Source organism: Equus caballus, chromosome 8 (assembly GCF_041296265.1).
Source record: "Equus caballus isolate H_3958 breed thoroughbred chromosome 8, TB-T2T, whole genome shotgun sequence".
NCBI classification, from domain to species: Eukaryota; Metazoa; Chordata; class Mammalia; order Perissodactyla; family Equidae; genus Equus; species Equus caballus.
In genome coordinates, this window is record NC_091691.1 from 5635127 (window position 1) to 5648991 (window position 13865).

The 13865-nt window shown below is 43.8% G+C and overlaps 1 protein-coding gene across 8 annotated transcripts in view; it reads right to left on the reverse strand.

Annotated features, from left to right (window-relative positions):
• The window catches only part of LOC100060608 (immunoglobulin lambda variable 1-40), a 765973-nt gene that overhangs the window by 371995 nt on the left and 380113 nt on the right, over positions 1–13865 (reverse strand). For 2 of the 8 annotated variants that reach the window (XM_070276178.1, XM_070276181.1), the window contains exons 1-2: positions 4601–4755; positions 4153–4452 (exon numbers count right to left, since the gene is read on the reverse strand). The exons of 3 other annotated variants lie outside the window; for them this stretch is intronic. In XM_070276178.1, the coding sequence (XP_070132279.1) occupies positions 4153–4452; positions 4601–4646 (346 nt within the window). In that variant the 5' untranslated portion in view covers positions 4647–4755. Of the gene's footprint in view, positions 1–4131; positions 4453–4600; positions 4756–13865 lie in introns of those variants that run through there. 3 more of the 8 variants (XM_070276184.1, XM_070276168.1, XM_070276186.1) reach the window with 3 other exon arrangements.

Genomic DNA, 13865 nt, shown 5'->3' on the forward strand with positions numbered 1-13865 from the left:
CCTTTTTGTCTAACGGTGTTTTGGGCACCTCCAATCTAACGATTCTTAAGCCAAGCCCTCAGGACACTCAACAAGCTTGGTAAGATTCTGCAGTTCTTTGTAAATATGTACAGTTTTAGGAACCCTTAGATTCTGAGCAATTGGGCCAGAAGGTTGAGCCCTTGACTCTTTAAGGAGTAAGGTTTTTCCCTTGTTCCTTGGTTTGGAGGCTCAAAAAGAGCCCCAAATGGCCACTGTAATTTTAAATTATCCTGATCTATCTTGCCAGCTGTTTACAGTTACCCCATTTTATGGAGCTTTCCCCAAAGTAGCCACAACAAACAAGGTAATTTCTAAAGAGAGTTTGTCATGGTCACTGAGAAACTCAGGCTCCAAAACAGCCAATTCAGTTTAGACAAACATTAATAGATAATACAATTCTATATATAACACAGAGAAGAATACTGGCTAGATTGTTGGGAGCAACTCTGAATCAGTGCTAGGAGTTGCTCAAGACCAGGAACAGCTTGGAATCAGTGCTAGGAGCTACTCAGGAGCAATGTCACAAGCAAGCCTTATATCCTGCCTCTAATTGTCTTGGGAGGTTCAAGTCCAATGTTTGGAGCTCAGCCCAACAGGACTCCCTGGAATACAAGCTAAACTTATATTTCCAGGCAATCGAACCATAGAACAAAGTAAAGGACAGTTGCTTTCTTAAAGTTACTCACCCAGACACCAGAGATGTCTTGATCTAGAGGCTACTCCTGCTCCCAAAAGGTAAAAACATTCCTTGGGACCTGGAGCACTGCTGTAGTAAACTAGAATCTGATAAGCTGAGCCTCTAGACAAAATTGTCTAGGCAGCCACTTAGGGTCGACAAAAAGAGCCCATACCTTGCTGGGGTTTCCAGATCCTCAGGCAGCCAGTCACAGGACCTAATCCCTTCCTGACTGCCAAAAATTTTTACTGCACAAAATGGTGTTCTCTTGCCCAATGTACATTTTAAAAGTCAATTATTATGGCATCTTCTTTTGGGAAAAGAAATGTAACTTTCTTTTGAGAAATTGTTCTGCAAGGAGACAGGAGCCATGTGCCCTCAGATCTGATACCCCAATCCAGCGCTTGAGGTTCAATTTATGGGATTAAGGGCAGGGCAATCTGAAGTGTGGAGGTAGCTGGTTGGAGGTAAAGAGAAGTGAGGTAATTGATGATCAGTTCAAGCGTGGTCAAGCTTCATGCCTCTTCACAGGACATATGCTCACAAAATCTGAGGGTGGAATTTTTAGTTCCTTAACGTCAGAAAGGTCACTTATCAGACATTTGTGAAGACTCAGTTGATGGGTTGGCGGTCTCAACTGGCCCGAACTGGACAAAGGATCTCAGTTCCTGAAACACAACTCTTAAGTGCCCTGTTGATAAGATGCGATCAGTTGAACTGATCCTGGAGGGCCCAAGGTTACAATGCTCTCTTCTGTCTTCTAGTTTCTATATGTTTTTATCTCTGACTGAAACCCTTCCCAGGACCCTGCTCCTCATCAAATGCTAAATTCTAGTCTTCTTTCATTCTGTGTCCATATCACAAGTCTAGGAAGTGGCTTCTGAACACCAGAAAGTTCAGAAACACAGAATTATACATCTTTCTCTTTTATCATCAATAGTCTCACAGTTTGGTATGGGACATCCATATTACTCTACATGGAATAACACTCCCATACCATCTCTGCACCTCCAATCTTACCTGTTTGATGCTGTAATAGGACTAGAAACACACTGGAAGCAATGTCTGCTGTATGAAAACATTGTGACTTGGGAACATCATGAATTGTGCCCTTTATTCTATTAAGATGGCACATTCTATTAACTGATTTCCAGGTGTTAAAACAATCTTGCATTCCTGCAATAAATACCACTTCCTAATGTTGTGTATTCCTTTGTCTATGTTGATGGATTAGGTTTTCTAGTAATTTGTACAGGTTTTGTGTCTACATTGATAGGGGTTGTTGATCTATACTCTTCCTTCCATGTGATCTATTTATCTGGTTTTGGTATAAGAGTAACAGTGGTCTCATAGATTGTGCTGGTAAGTGTTCTATCCCGTTCTATTTTTTGGAAGAGATTGTGAATAACTTGGTATCAATTCTTCTTTAAACACTTGTTAGAATTCTCCAGTGAAACCATTTGTGTCTGGGTCATTCTTTGTGGGTAGTTTTCGATTTCTGATTTAATCTTTACTTTGTTGCAGACATAATCAACTTTTCTATTTTTTCTTGATTCAATTTTAGTAATCTGTGTCTTTCTATGAATTGGTCCATTTCATCTAATTTGTTGGCATGCAGTTTTTTATAGTATCCACTCACAACCATAAAGTCTTGTTTTATTTCTATAGTGTCAGTAGTAATGGCTCCTCTTCTCAACTTCATAATTCATTTTTTTAATTAATGATCACCTAGTTAAAGGTTTGTTGACATCTTTGATGTTTTCAAAGAACCAACTTTTAGTTTTTTTTGTTTTCTCTAATGTTTTCTATTTCATTCCTTAATTTCCACTCTATCTTTTTCATGTGCTTCCTTCTTCCTGCTTTTATTTCTTTTCTCTTCTTTTCACAGTACCTTAGGATGAAATGTTACTTTATTAATTTGAGATCATTCATATATTACATATGTGGTGCCCCCAAAGCAGTACTATGAGATCAATGCATACCTGTGTGTTTGTGTATGTGTTGCCACTTAACATGATCGATCCTTCCCTCACATTCATGAACACATGGAATATAGTTATAATAATTGTTTTAGCATCCCGGTCTACAAGTTATGACATCTTGGCAATTTAGGACCATTTTAGAAAAATGGATTTTTGTAATTATTATAGTTCATGTTTTCCTGCTTCTTTTCTGGAAATTTTTGATATCACATCAAGTATTGTGAGTTTTTCCTTATTGGGTCCTGGATACATATATTTCCTTCTCTGGTTTGTTTTGTACTTTTGGGTTCAGCAAATTTATTTGGACAGAATTCCACCCTTTCTCAACTTGCTTGTGCACTTTCTTAGGTGGCAACAAAGCAGCCTTTAGTCTAGGGATAATGATCCCCAAGACTGAGGGAAGTTCTCCTGACTAGTCGACCTAATACCTTAACTAGGAGCTTCCCCTTCTGACTATGGAACAGGCACTACATGATTGTGCAAATGTGAGCCCTACATAATGTTCCTCTAGTGTCTCTGGGTGGTTCTTTCCTCAACTTCAGGCAGTTTCCTCCCACACTAGACTCATCACTTCTCCTAGGAATGTTTGCAGAACTACAGGGTTCTCTCTCCAAGCAGATGTGTCCTCTTCTACACTCTCCCCTCTACATTTTCATTCTTTTGGGGGGTTCCCTGGAAGCACACTGTGACATGCTGAAGTGCATGCAATAGGATTTGAAGTGATCTCTCTGGAAGGAAGCATGGAGGCAAGACTGGACAGAGATGAAATGTGCTTAAAGTTGAAGATTCATCTGGGAGGCCCTGCAAGATCATCCTGAACAGAGGCAGGAACTTGGGATCTTGGCATCAAGCAGGCATTGGACCTGAGTCCCACTCAAAGAAAGCCTTAAACTTGGAGGAGGCAATTGCCTGTAGACAATAGCTCATCCCAGTGAGGGCAAGGCTGTGAGTAGCCAGGGCCTACCAGAAACAGTGTGTGGGTGATCCTACTCTCAAGGGGGGATCTTGACAAACACTAAACATCTGTTTCATGTTTTGATCCACTCAGAATCCCAGGCTGCCACATGAGCTTGGTTTTCAGAGTCCCAGCTGAATCTCAGCAGTTCGGGGTACTAATCCAGGACATGTTAATCAAAGAGTGCCCCAGACACTCCATATGGATATCCAGAGATGACTACCACTGGGAAGATTTTTTCTTCATCTTCCCTTCAAAGCAGGCCCTCTGTCCCCAACAAATACAACATCCAAGAAAAGACCATGACAGCCTCATCCTGACAGTCAAAAATCCAATCCTGACCACAATGTGTAGAGTCTGCCTGGAGGGCTCGAAGGAGAGAGAGCCTGGGCATCTCAGGTATGTAGGCCTGGGCCTACTTGTTCATGGCTTTGTCTACAGTCCTCTCGAGACTGGAGGAAACTGTGACACAGATGCAGAAGGGTTTTGTGTCTCACTTCCTCATCAGTCTGTGTCACTGTGAGCTTTATCACTATCTGCTGAGTGGCAGTAATAGTCGGCCTCGTCCTCAGCCTGGGCCCTGCTGATGGTCAGGGTGGCTGTGTTCCCTGAGCTGGAGCTAGAGAATCTGCCAGGGATCCCGGAGGGCCGTTCACTATCCTTATAAATCACTGTCACAGGGGGCCCGCCAGGCTTCTGTTGGTACCATGTCACATACTCTTTGTCAAAGATTCCTCCCTGGCAGGTGATTGTGGCAGTCTGTCCTAAGGCCACAGACACTGAAGCTGGCTGAGTCAGCTCCAAGGAGACCACAGAACCTGCAAGAGAGGAGAGGAGAGGTGAGTGTGAGGATTAGCGTCTCATTCCCAGAGGGCACACACCCTGCAACCTCCCCTCCACAGAGCTGAAGGTCAGGGCCAGGCTGATCCCTGGTTTCTTTGGAGGCTGAGCCCTGAGGGGCAGTACCTATACAGAGAGTGAGGAAGGGGAGCAGGAGAGGGGTCCAGGCCATGGTGGAGATGCCCCAGAGCTCTGCCTCTGAGCCCACAGATGCAGATGTGCCTCAGGGGCTCTCTTATTCTCTGAAGAAATGCAAATTTCCTTCCTTTTTGTCACCCTGTTGGGTGTCTCCCTGCTGAGAAAAAGATTGAGCTTAAAGCAGGCTATGAAAATGAGCCCTATTCCCAAGTCCTGTAGCTGAGTACTCAGAATTGTCTCTGGTGTTGAGTGAGAAAGTGCTGACCCCTGCCCCCCAGCACATGCACACAAACCTCAGTCTGTGCCCTGGGCTTCCTCTCTGGCCTTGGGGAGAGCCCCTCAGTCATGCTCTCTAGTTATGGGTTCTCCATGCAATTGGGCTGCATGTGATTGAAACGGGAGCTTGTAGGAACAGCAGTCATGCTACTGTATGAGGGGCCAGAATTCATGATCAGATACAGAGAAATTTCTCATAAAATTCTCAGGCAAGCCTTTTCTTATATTTTATGAATAAAACATAGGAGAAATCTTTACGACCAAGGACTGGGCAAGGATTTTTTGATGACATCAGAAGCATGGTTTGTTAAAGGGAGATTAATACATTGAACCTCATCAAAATTATTCTTTTGCTTTGTGAAACTTTCTAAAGCAGATGAAAAAGCAAGGAACAGCAGAAAATATTTACATATCACAAATCCAACGGAGAAGTAGTGTAAATATAGAACTCTCAAATCTAGAGTAAATATAGAACTTTCAAAACTCAAAAGTAACAATAAAATCATTCAGAAAATGGGCAATGAACAAGAACAAACATTTCATGGAAGAGGAGATGGCAAAGGGGTGGTGGAAAGATTTTCCTCATTAGCCATGAGGGAAATACATATGAAAACCACAAGGAGATATCCCTACATACCTATCAGAATGGCTGTAATAAAAAATAGTGACAACTGTAAATGCTAGCAATGTGCTGAAACTGGATCACTTGTGCCAGCTCATGGGAACTTGAAATTGTCAAGCAACTCTGCAGAATAGTATGGCAACTTCTTAAAAACTAAACTTGTGGTTTCCATACCATAGCAGTTGTACACTTAGGCATTTATTTCAGAAAAAATGAAAATTTATGTTCACAGAGAAACTATACTGAAGTGGTCAAACACTTGAATGCATAATAGTCCCAAAGTGTGACCAATATAGATGTCCTTCAACAGGCCATGGGTAAATAGAGTTTGGTACACTGAAACCATGGAATACTACTCAGTAACGAAAAAATGATGAACTCTTAATGCACACAAAAATTTTGATGAATGTAGAAGCATTATGTACAGTAAAATATGACAATCCCAAAGCCTACATACTGTAGGACTCTACTTTTTATTTCTATATATCATTTAGGAAAAGGCAACATTTTAGAAATGGAGAATCAATTAGTGGGTGCCAGGGGTTAGAGACAGCAAAGGGCACTTTGAAGTAAGGAGATGGAAGTTGTTAGAAAATGATAACATGAAGGATCCTTGCTGAGTTGGAACTGTTTTGCATCTTGACTGTGTTGGTAGACATATGAACCTGGTCATGTGATAAAATCATATCAATCTAAATATACACATACACAAATGAGTACAAGTCACCTGGGCAATCTGAATTAGAAAATGCACAAAGCTTTGGTCAAACATTTCACCAAACAAAATTTACAGATGACAAATAAGCACCTGAAAAGATGCTCACCATCATACATCACTAAGAAAATGAAAATTAAAAACATAATGGGATACCACTACAGATATATTAAAATGGCTTAAATAAAACCTAACAATCTAGTGATGATGAGTGCATGGAACAACTGAAAGTCTCATAAATGCCTGGTGAGAATGAAAATGCAAAATCAATCATCCACATTGCAAAACAATTTTGGCAGTTTCTGAGAAAGTTCAACAAATATCTACCATGTGACCCAGAAATTCCATTCCCAGGTATTTACCGACGTGACATGAAAACGTATTTCCACACAAAAACCTGTAACAAAAGTTACAAAGGTTTTATGTGAAATTGCCAAAAAGTGCAAACTGGAAACAATCCAAATGTTGCTTCACTGGGGAATGGATAAAGAAACTGTGGTTCATCCTTGCAAAGGAATTCTGCTCACAGTGAAAATGGAATAAACTATTAACCTACGATGACATAGATGCATCTCAAACGTCGTATGCTGTGTGGCAGAAGTCAGAACCAAAAGGCTACCATGTATGATTCCATTTATATGATGTTCTTGCAAAGACCCAAATATAGGGACAGACAACAGATCAGGAATTGTGGGGCGGGGGTGGAAGCAGGCTGTGAATACCAAAGGGTCTGGGGAATTTATGGACAATAATTGAACTGTTGTATATAATGGTGGTGGAAGTGCTCACAGCTCTGTATGCATTTATCAAAATTCACAGAAATGAACACTAAAAAGTGTAGATTTTAGCGTATGCAACTTACAAGTCAATTAAAAAAAAAGAAAAAGGAAAACGTGACAGGTGATGGTTCCCATAAGCAGACTGTCGCTTAGAGACTAGTGTGCAGGAAGTCAAGTTACACCAGAGAACACACCCCAAGGACAGGATGGGATGAGGAGAGTGGACATGGGTGGAGACGGATGCTGATCTTTGAATCAGTCACAGCCAGACTCACAGTAGAACTTACAGGAGCTCTGATGCTGTCTGTGCTCTTCAGATCCAACTGAGTATGGTGGCAGACCTGCCTCTATCATACCACGCGTACAGGTCTCTAGATGCAGGCTGCCCCCAGGAAGGGGAGTGTCCCATCTGTGCCAGTCCTCTTCAGCAGAAGCACGTCCTGGAGCTGCAGCTCAGCACCCACCATGGAGTTCAGTTCTCTCCGTCCTGCCTCCCCTGAGGACAAATGCTTCCTGCTGAACCCTCAACCCTGAGAAGAGTCCTGCTCTACATCAGGGCACACACGGAGTGAGTACATTAGCTGCAGATGACTTATAGGGTCACCCCTGGAATCCTGAGATCCATGTCCCTGTCCTGAGCAGAGCTCCACGCTGGGAGCAGAGGGCACTATAGCTCCTGGGGACATGGCAATCTCATCTCAGCCATTCTTTCAGGGTTGTTTCCCATCCTCGGCTGGTCTGTTCTTTCCAAGCATTGTCCCCACAGTCCTGTGGCAGAAACCACAGAATGTTGTGTTGTCAAAATGACCTAATTTTTGACCTGTGTCTGCCTCACCCTAGTGAAGCCCTGTGCCTGAGCATAAGGAACTAGTGGTGTCTCAGGGAGGAGGTGCACGTTTGCAAGGAGAGGAGCCAAAGTTCTCAAGGTCCTGGAAAGGGACAGGGAGAAGCTCACCCTGAGTCCCTGTGGGGAAAAGAGAAGGAGAGGTTTTGGCCTCACTTTCCCCTTTGTCCTCGTCACTGTGGCTTACGTGACTTGTCCATCAATTTTACGGCTCTCACCATGGTGATACTCAGCCTCGTCCTTAGCCTGGATGCTGGAGATAGTTAAATAGCAGTCAGCCCCAGAGCTTGAGCCCAAGAAGTGTTTGGGATTACCATGTCCCTTGCTGTGGCTTCCATCATTGTTAACCTTCATGACATACCCAGGGGCCTCCCCTTGTCTCTGTTGATACAGTAAATGGAGTGGTGCTGTACTCAATGCTCAGGGTGCAGGTGATCACAGAGACCTGAAATAGTAAATAAACAGTAAAACAGAATGATTCTCAACACCCTGAGACTGGACAGATGTCCCTAAGACTTTGCTTGGAGGGAAATGTCAGGGAGGGAGATAAATGAGAGCCCTTGGACACTCTGACCTGTGGAGAAAATGAGAGGCAGGCAGTAGAAGAGAAAACAGTCCATGGTGGGGCGTCTCCCAGGAGCTCTGCCCTGAGGCTACCCAGCTGGACTGGCCTGCTCAAGCTCCACTCTTATCTTCTCTTCTTGAAGCTCAGGAAGGGAGGAGCATTGAATGCACCTCTAATCTCCATTTGCTCTGTCTGAGCTCCTCTCTGAGCCCTGAGCCTAAGGACCTCCTGATGATAATTCCCTGAGGTCAGAAGAAGGACCATGGGTGGGTTTCAGAGTCGGAGGTAGATTCTACCAAACAGAAGCATTGGAAAAGGAAGCATCAGTCACATCCTTTGCACTTGAGCACTGCCCAGGGGACTTGGACCTATTAAGGTCCCCAAACCAAGACCCACAGTGCCCCCTGTCGCTCCTAGGATGAATGTCATCCTACCTGTACAGCTACATAAACAGAATGACTACTTCTGAGCCTTCAATAGCTGCCAGACCTTTGGTGAATGTTGACATGTATCCCCTCAGCCAGACATCACAATGATCTGCCAGTAGTCCTCTGCTTAAGGTCAGCCTCTCCTCCAGTCTAACCACCATTGTGAGGTTAAATGGTTTTCCAAAAGCCTCCCAGACAGTGATGAGTGAGTCCAGATTCCAACCCAGGACACTGATCTTAGAGCCAGATCTGTTGACCCCTCCCCTCCTGCCCCTCACTATGCCCCATATCCTCCTCCTCTTCATCTCAACCCTCCTGAGCCCCTTCTGTCTCCACCTTCTCTTCTGTATTCAGGTGTTCCCTCCTCCCTGAGTCTGTGCTGAATTGTGCTCAGATCTTCACTGTGTTGGAATCTGTGATACATGGGTCTCTGTGGAAAGAGGTTGGGACATGCCAGAATATCTATCTGATTTCAAAGATTTAGTAAAAGAATTATGTAAAACACAACAACATTCTTTATATCTAATTCATACTGAAATGATAATATTTTCAAGTATTTGGTTTAAATAAAATATTTTATGAAAAGTAATTCCTTCTGGGTTTTTTTTTCATTTTTTAAATGCAGCCACTAGAGAATTTCCAACTACATGTTCTGTTCATATTTTATTTCTATTGGACAGGGCTGCACTGCAAATTCTCAGTATCAGTGGTTTCCTTTTGAAATTGGAGAGAGAACTTTCTGCACCTTGGGGAGAGGTCAAGTCTTAGCCTTAAAAGCACAATGAGAGGCCACACAGGATTGTGGTGAAGACCAGGGACTCCGGGGTCAGAAGACCAGGGTTTGCTGCTGGGCCGACCACTTTCTAGTTCTGACCTCAGGCAGGTTGCTCATCCCTCCATGCCTCAGCTTCCCCATCTGTAAAATGGGCTGATGATGAGAATGCTTTTTATAGAGGATTTGGGATTAAACAGTTTAATAAATATGAACTGCTTTGGATGGTGCTTGATATGTATTAATCACATACAAATGTTTCTTATTCCTTCTGCTAACATCCTTTCTTCTTTCTTCTTATTCTTATACATAATATGAAGCAAAGGCACTGGAATAATGGAAGGAGGAAAGTTGTGGAAACAGAAAGTCTTGGGATTGGGGCATGTGAAATTGGCAATGTTTCCTTGCCTCACCAAAATACACACTCGTGAGCACATACCCACACATGCACACACACATGCATGCACACAAGGTCATAAATGCAATGCCCTTTGCACAGGTCACTGGAGGGCACATCCTCCCAGCCTCCAGTCCTGGTCAGTAGGTCCTTGTGTGCAGGGATGTGGTCTTGATTCTCCAAAAGGGAAATTATGGGATGTCTCAGCAGAGCTACAGCAGAACTGCTTCATGCTTGTCCAGATCTGTGATGTGGGTCATCTCACGCCCGTTGTCTCACTAGAATCAGTTCTGCTTGCAACTCCTCATTCAGGGAGGGGGGACCTAGTTCTGAAGAAACTGCAAACATGAACTTCTTATGTTGACATCAGTGTGTGTCCTCTGACCCGTCCACAGAGGGGAGCATGCAGGCCTGGGTGGCATCAACTTAAAAAGCAAATTTACCAGTTATTTTACCCCCAAAATGTGTTTATTTGGGAATAGGCAAAAGAATTCCAATTTAGATTGTGCATGCTATGGCAAACCATAGGCATATCTGGAAAACGAAGCAAGGGAGCTACTTTTATAGAGAAAAAGTGGAAGCTGAGAAGGGCTGCTCTAAATGAAAGTCCACTAGGGGAAAGTAACAGTTCACAGCAGCAATGACTTCTCATTGGCTGGGTTATTGCCAGGTGGAGAGAGAAATCTTCCTTCAGTTGTAGAGTAGTTGTACTTCCTGTTGGAGATGCAGGCACCTCTCTTCCTATTTTGACACAGATTTGACAAAGGTGGGTTCAGACCAGCCCTTGGCCTCTCCCAGTGTTACCTGGGGGTGGAGGCCACCTAGGGGAGTGATTCCTAATCCTTCCTCTATCCCCTTAACACACTATTCAGCCACAGGGGGACCACGGTGCTGCATGTGTCTCCTGTCCTGGATGCCTGTCTAGGGTCCCATGTGGATGACATGGCACTACTTTCCCATACGCCCCACAGACTGGCTGACGAGACCAGGAGCTCTGAGGAAGGGGAGTGCACGTAACAGAGAAAGAAGGGCTGAGAGGCAGTTAAGGTCCCACGGTTCCCTGGAGAGTGAGAGGGAAGAGCAGAAGCTGGAGGTGCAAGGCCAGCAACAATCACCTGCACCAGGTGAGGAGCTTCCTAGGCTGAGAAAGGATGTGGGACAACCTCAACCAAAATGCTCCTGCCCTGAAGCACATGGCTTCTTCCTCTCAGTTCTGCCAGCTGCCTTTGGGGGCGCTGCTACACGTTGTCCTGGGGCCACTCAAGGAACGTAGGGGGTGCCCACCAGCCCATTGCATTCTCAGTCTGATGAGGAACCCTAGGATGAAAGTCCCCAGATTATAATCAACCAGAGGGGCCTTTCAAGATCTTTTAACCTGAAAAAATCCTGGGAATATAATTTAGGTCTTAGGGATTCCCTTCATAACAAATTGTCTCTCTACAATCACGGTCCAGCAGGTCGATGGGTAAGCTGCACATATAATGAACCAATTGTAATTGTCAAGGCTTTTTCTAGGAGAAAATTCCTTTCTATCCTGTGTCTCCCCACCCCCATGAAGGTAACAGCTCTGATACAAGCCAGCTGTTTAAATGTAGGAAGGTTCTACTTTTCCTTTTTAATAATATCACATCTGTTTTTTTTACATCATGCAAGTATGCTAAAAAAAATTACGAAAACCACAAGGCAAAGAAATATGAAGAGAAATTCAGCTTATAATACAATTTTTATTCCAGTCTTGGAGAATATATCATCTTATGGATCGGCAGGATGAGGCTCAAATATAGAGATAAGCACACATTTCCTTCCCCACTGAACGCGGTGGCTCTGTCCTGCTCACACTGTGGGAAGCTCACTCCTGCTCAGGGCTCTGCACACAGACAGGATGCTCCTCCTGGGAATTCCAGAGCTGGAGCTGTCTTGGGCAGATGAGCATATATCATTTCTGGGCATTGCCATCCTGGCTCACAAGTTCTCCCTCTTCTCTCAGTACCAAGTTGTCATCAGCAGAGGATCAGAGAGTAGCTCCCTCTCCTGTCAGACATTGTGCTGAAAGGACAAGATAAGACTGCCCCTTCCTAATGCAGATCTCCTGGGAGGTCTCCATCACCTAGGACTTACTGAGTCCCTTCCTCACTGACGACCAAGGAGCAGGGACGTGAGTCAGGATTTCCTTTTGCATCCTGGTTTCTCCACAGGTTTAGTTTCTTCTTAAATCTAAGGGTGTGTCCCTGGAAATCCAGGGCCTTGCAGGGATGTGGTTACTGGTTAATGTGATGGGAAATCTCTCCAGAGAGACTGTTTCCTGCACTTGTTTTCACTTTCAAAAATGACTAATTTAGATGTTACCTGTGTTTGTAGAACACAAACTCTAATTTAAATATATTCAGGATGGCATGTTATGTAACCACAGGAGAAGATGGGAGAAAGTGTGAAACCTCAAAAAATCCCACTCACTTCTCACCCGTGTGACCACGTCAACTGTGTGTGCAGGGACTTGGTGGGAGTGGGCAGCAGAGATTCAGCAGTGGATAATCCCATCTTAGAACGACAGGATCCTTCAAGTTCCTGCTTTCCCAGTGGGTCCTGTCCACTACACACCTAAAGGTCAGGGAGCCATCATCATCACCATCTTTTCCTCCCCATGGATGGACCACCTCCCCATTGAGTATCAGACCAGAAATGGACTCAATAGGTGAGCATGGTCTTGCTGCTCACAGATTTTGCCCCACTGTGCTTAGTGCTGAAGTCCTACCACACAGAGAAATAGCCATACTGTGCACACCAGCACATCCCTACTGTGTGCAATGGAGAGCCTCACCACACACAACCACACGACCCTGCTGTGAAAACAAATGTCCTAATGTGTCCAATGGTTCTTCTTGTGAAACTTTTGCAAAATTTTTCATAAACCTTGGGTTCCACAGAATCCAGGCTTGTAAAGAACAAGCAACCAAACTGAGGGCGGGATCTGGAAGATCCTGACTGGAACCAGAATTCGATATCAATGACAAAGCCTTCTTGTACACCTGGGGAATGGGCTATGGGCTGACAGAGGCCATTGCTAATTTTCTCAGCTGTGATGGTGATGTTGGACCAAATACCACAACATGCATATTTATATATCTATGGAGGGAGATTGAAGCCAAGAGGACAGAATATTATCAGCTGCTGCATCCAGGGAGACGCTACACGGTGCTCATTACATTTTTATTTCAACTTTTATTCAGTTGAATGATTTCAATATTAAACTACTTTTACTTTTATGGGAAATATACAATATTTTATATGGTAAATATATGTTGCAAAGTTTATCATTTTAATAATTTTAAGTGTACAATTCAGTGGCATTTAATGTCTTAAACTGTTGTGCAACCTTCATCACTATCTCTTTCAGAGGTTTTTCATAACCTCAAAGAGAAACTCTGCACCCTTTAGACAGTAATTTGGGGACTTGGGACTTCGAGGACAGAGGGAGGACAGTATGTCCAGATGGAAATCGTCTGGCAGGACCCAAGGTGGTGTCTGTACCTCCTCTGCAGTTTCTGTGATGCCAGGGTCCCGCCCCGGCTGAGTCCAGGTTCCTGAGGGATGGACGGCGTCGGCGCAATGAGGAGAAAATAAGGGGGACGTGAGACTTGGGTTGGTGTTAGCAAGTCCAACTTTACTGTGCACAAGTGTCGTTTATATATTTTTCAGGATTAGTACAGAAATAGTTCTACAAATATTCTCAGAGAGATAAGGAAGTAAAAAAATCGAGCACAAGAATATTTATTAGCATTCCATTCTATATAGCATAAGCTTAATGGCAGTCTTCTCCGCAATTAACTAGTGTTTGTTGTCTCTAAGCAAAAAGAG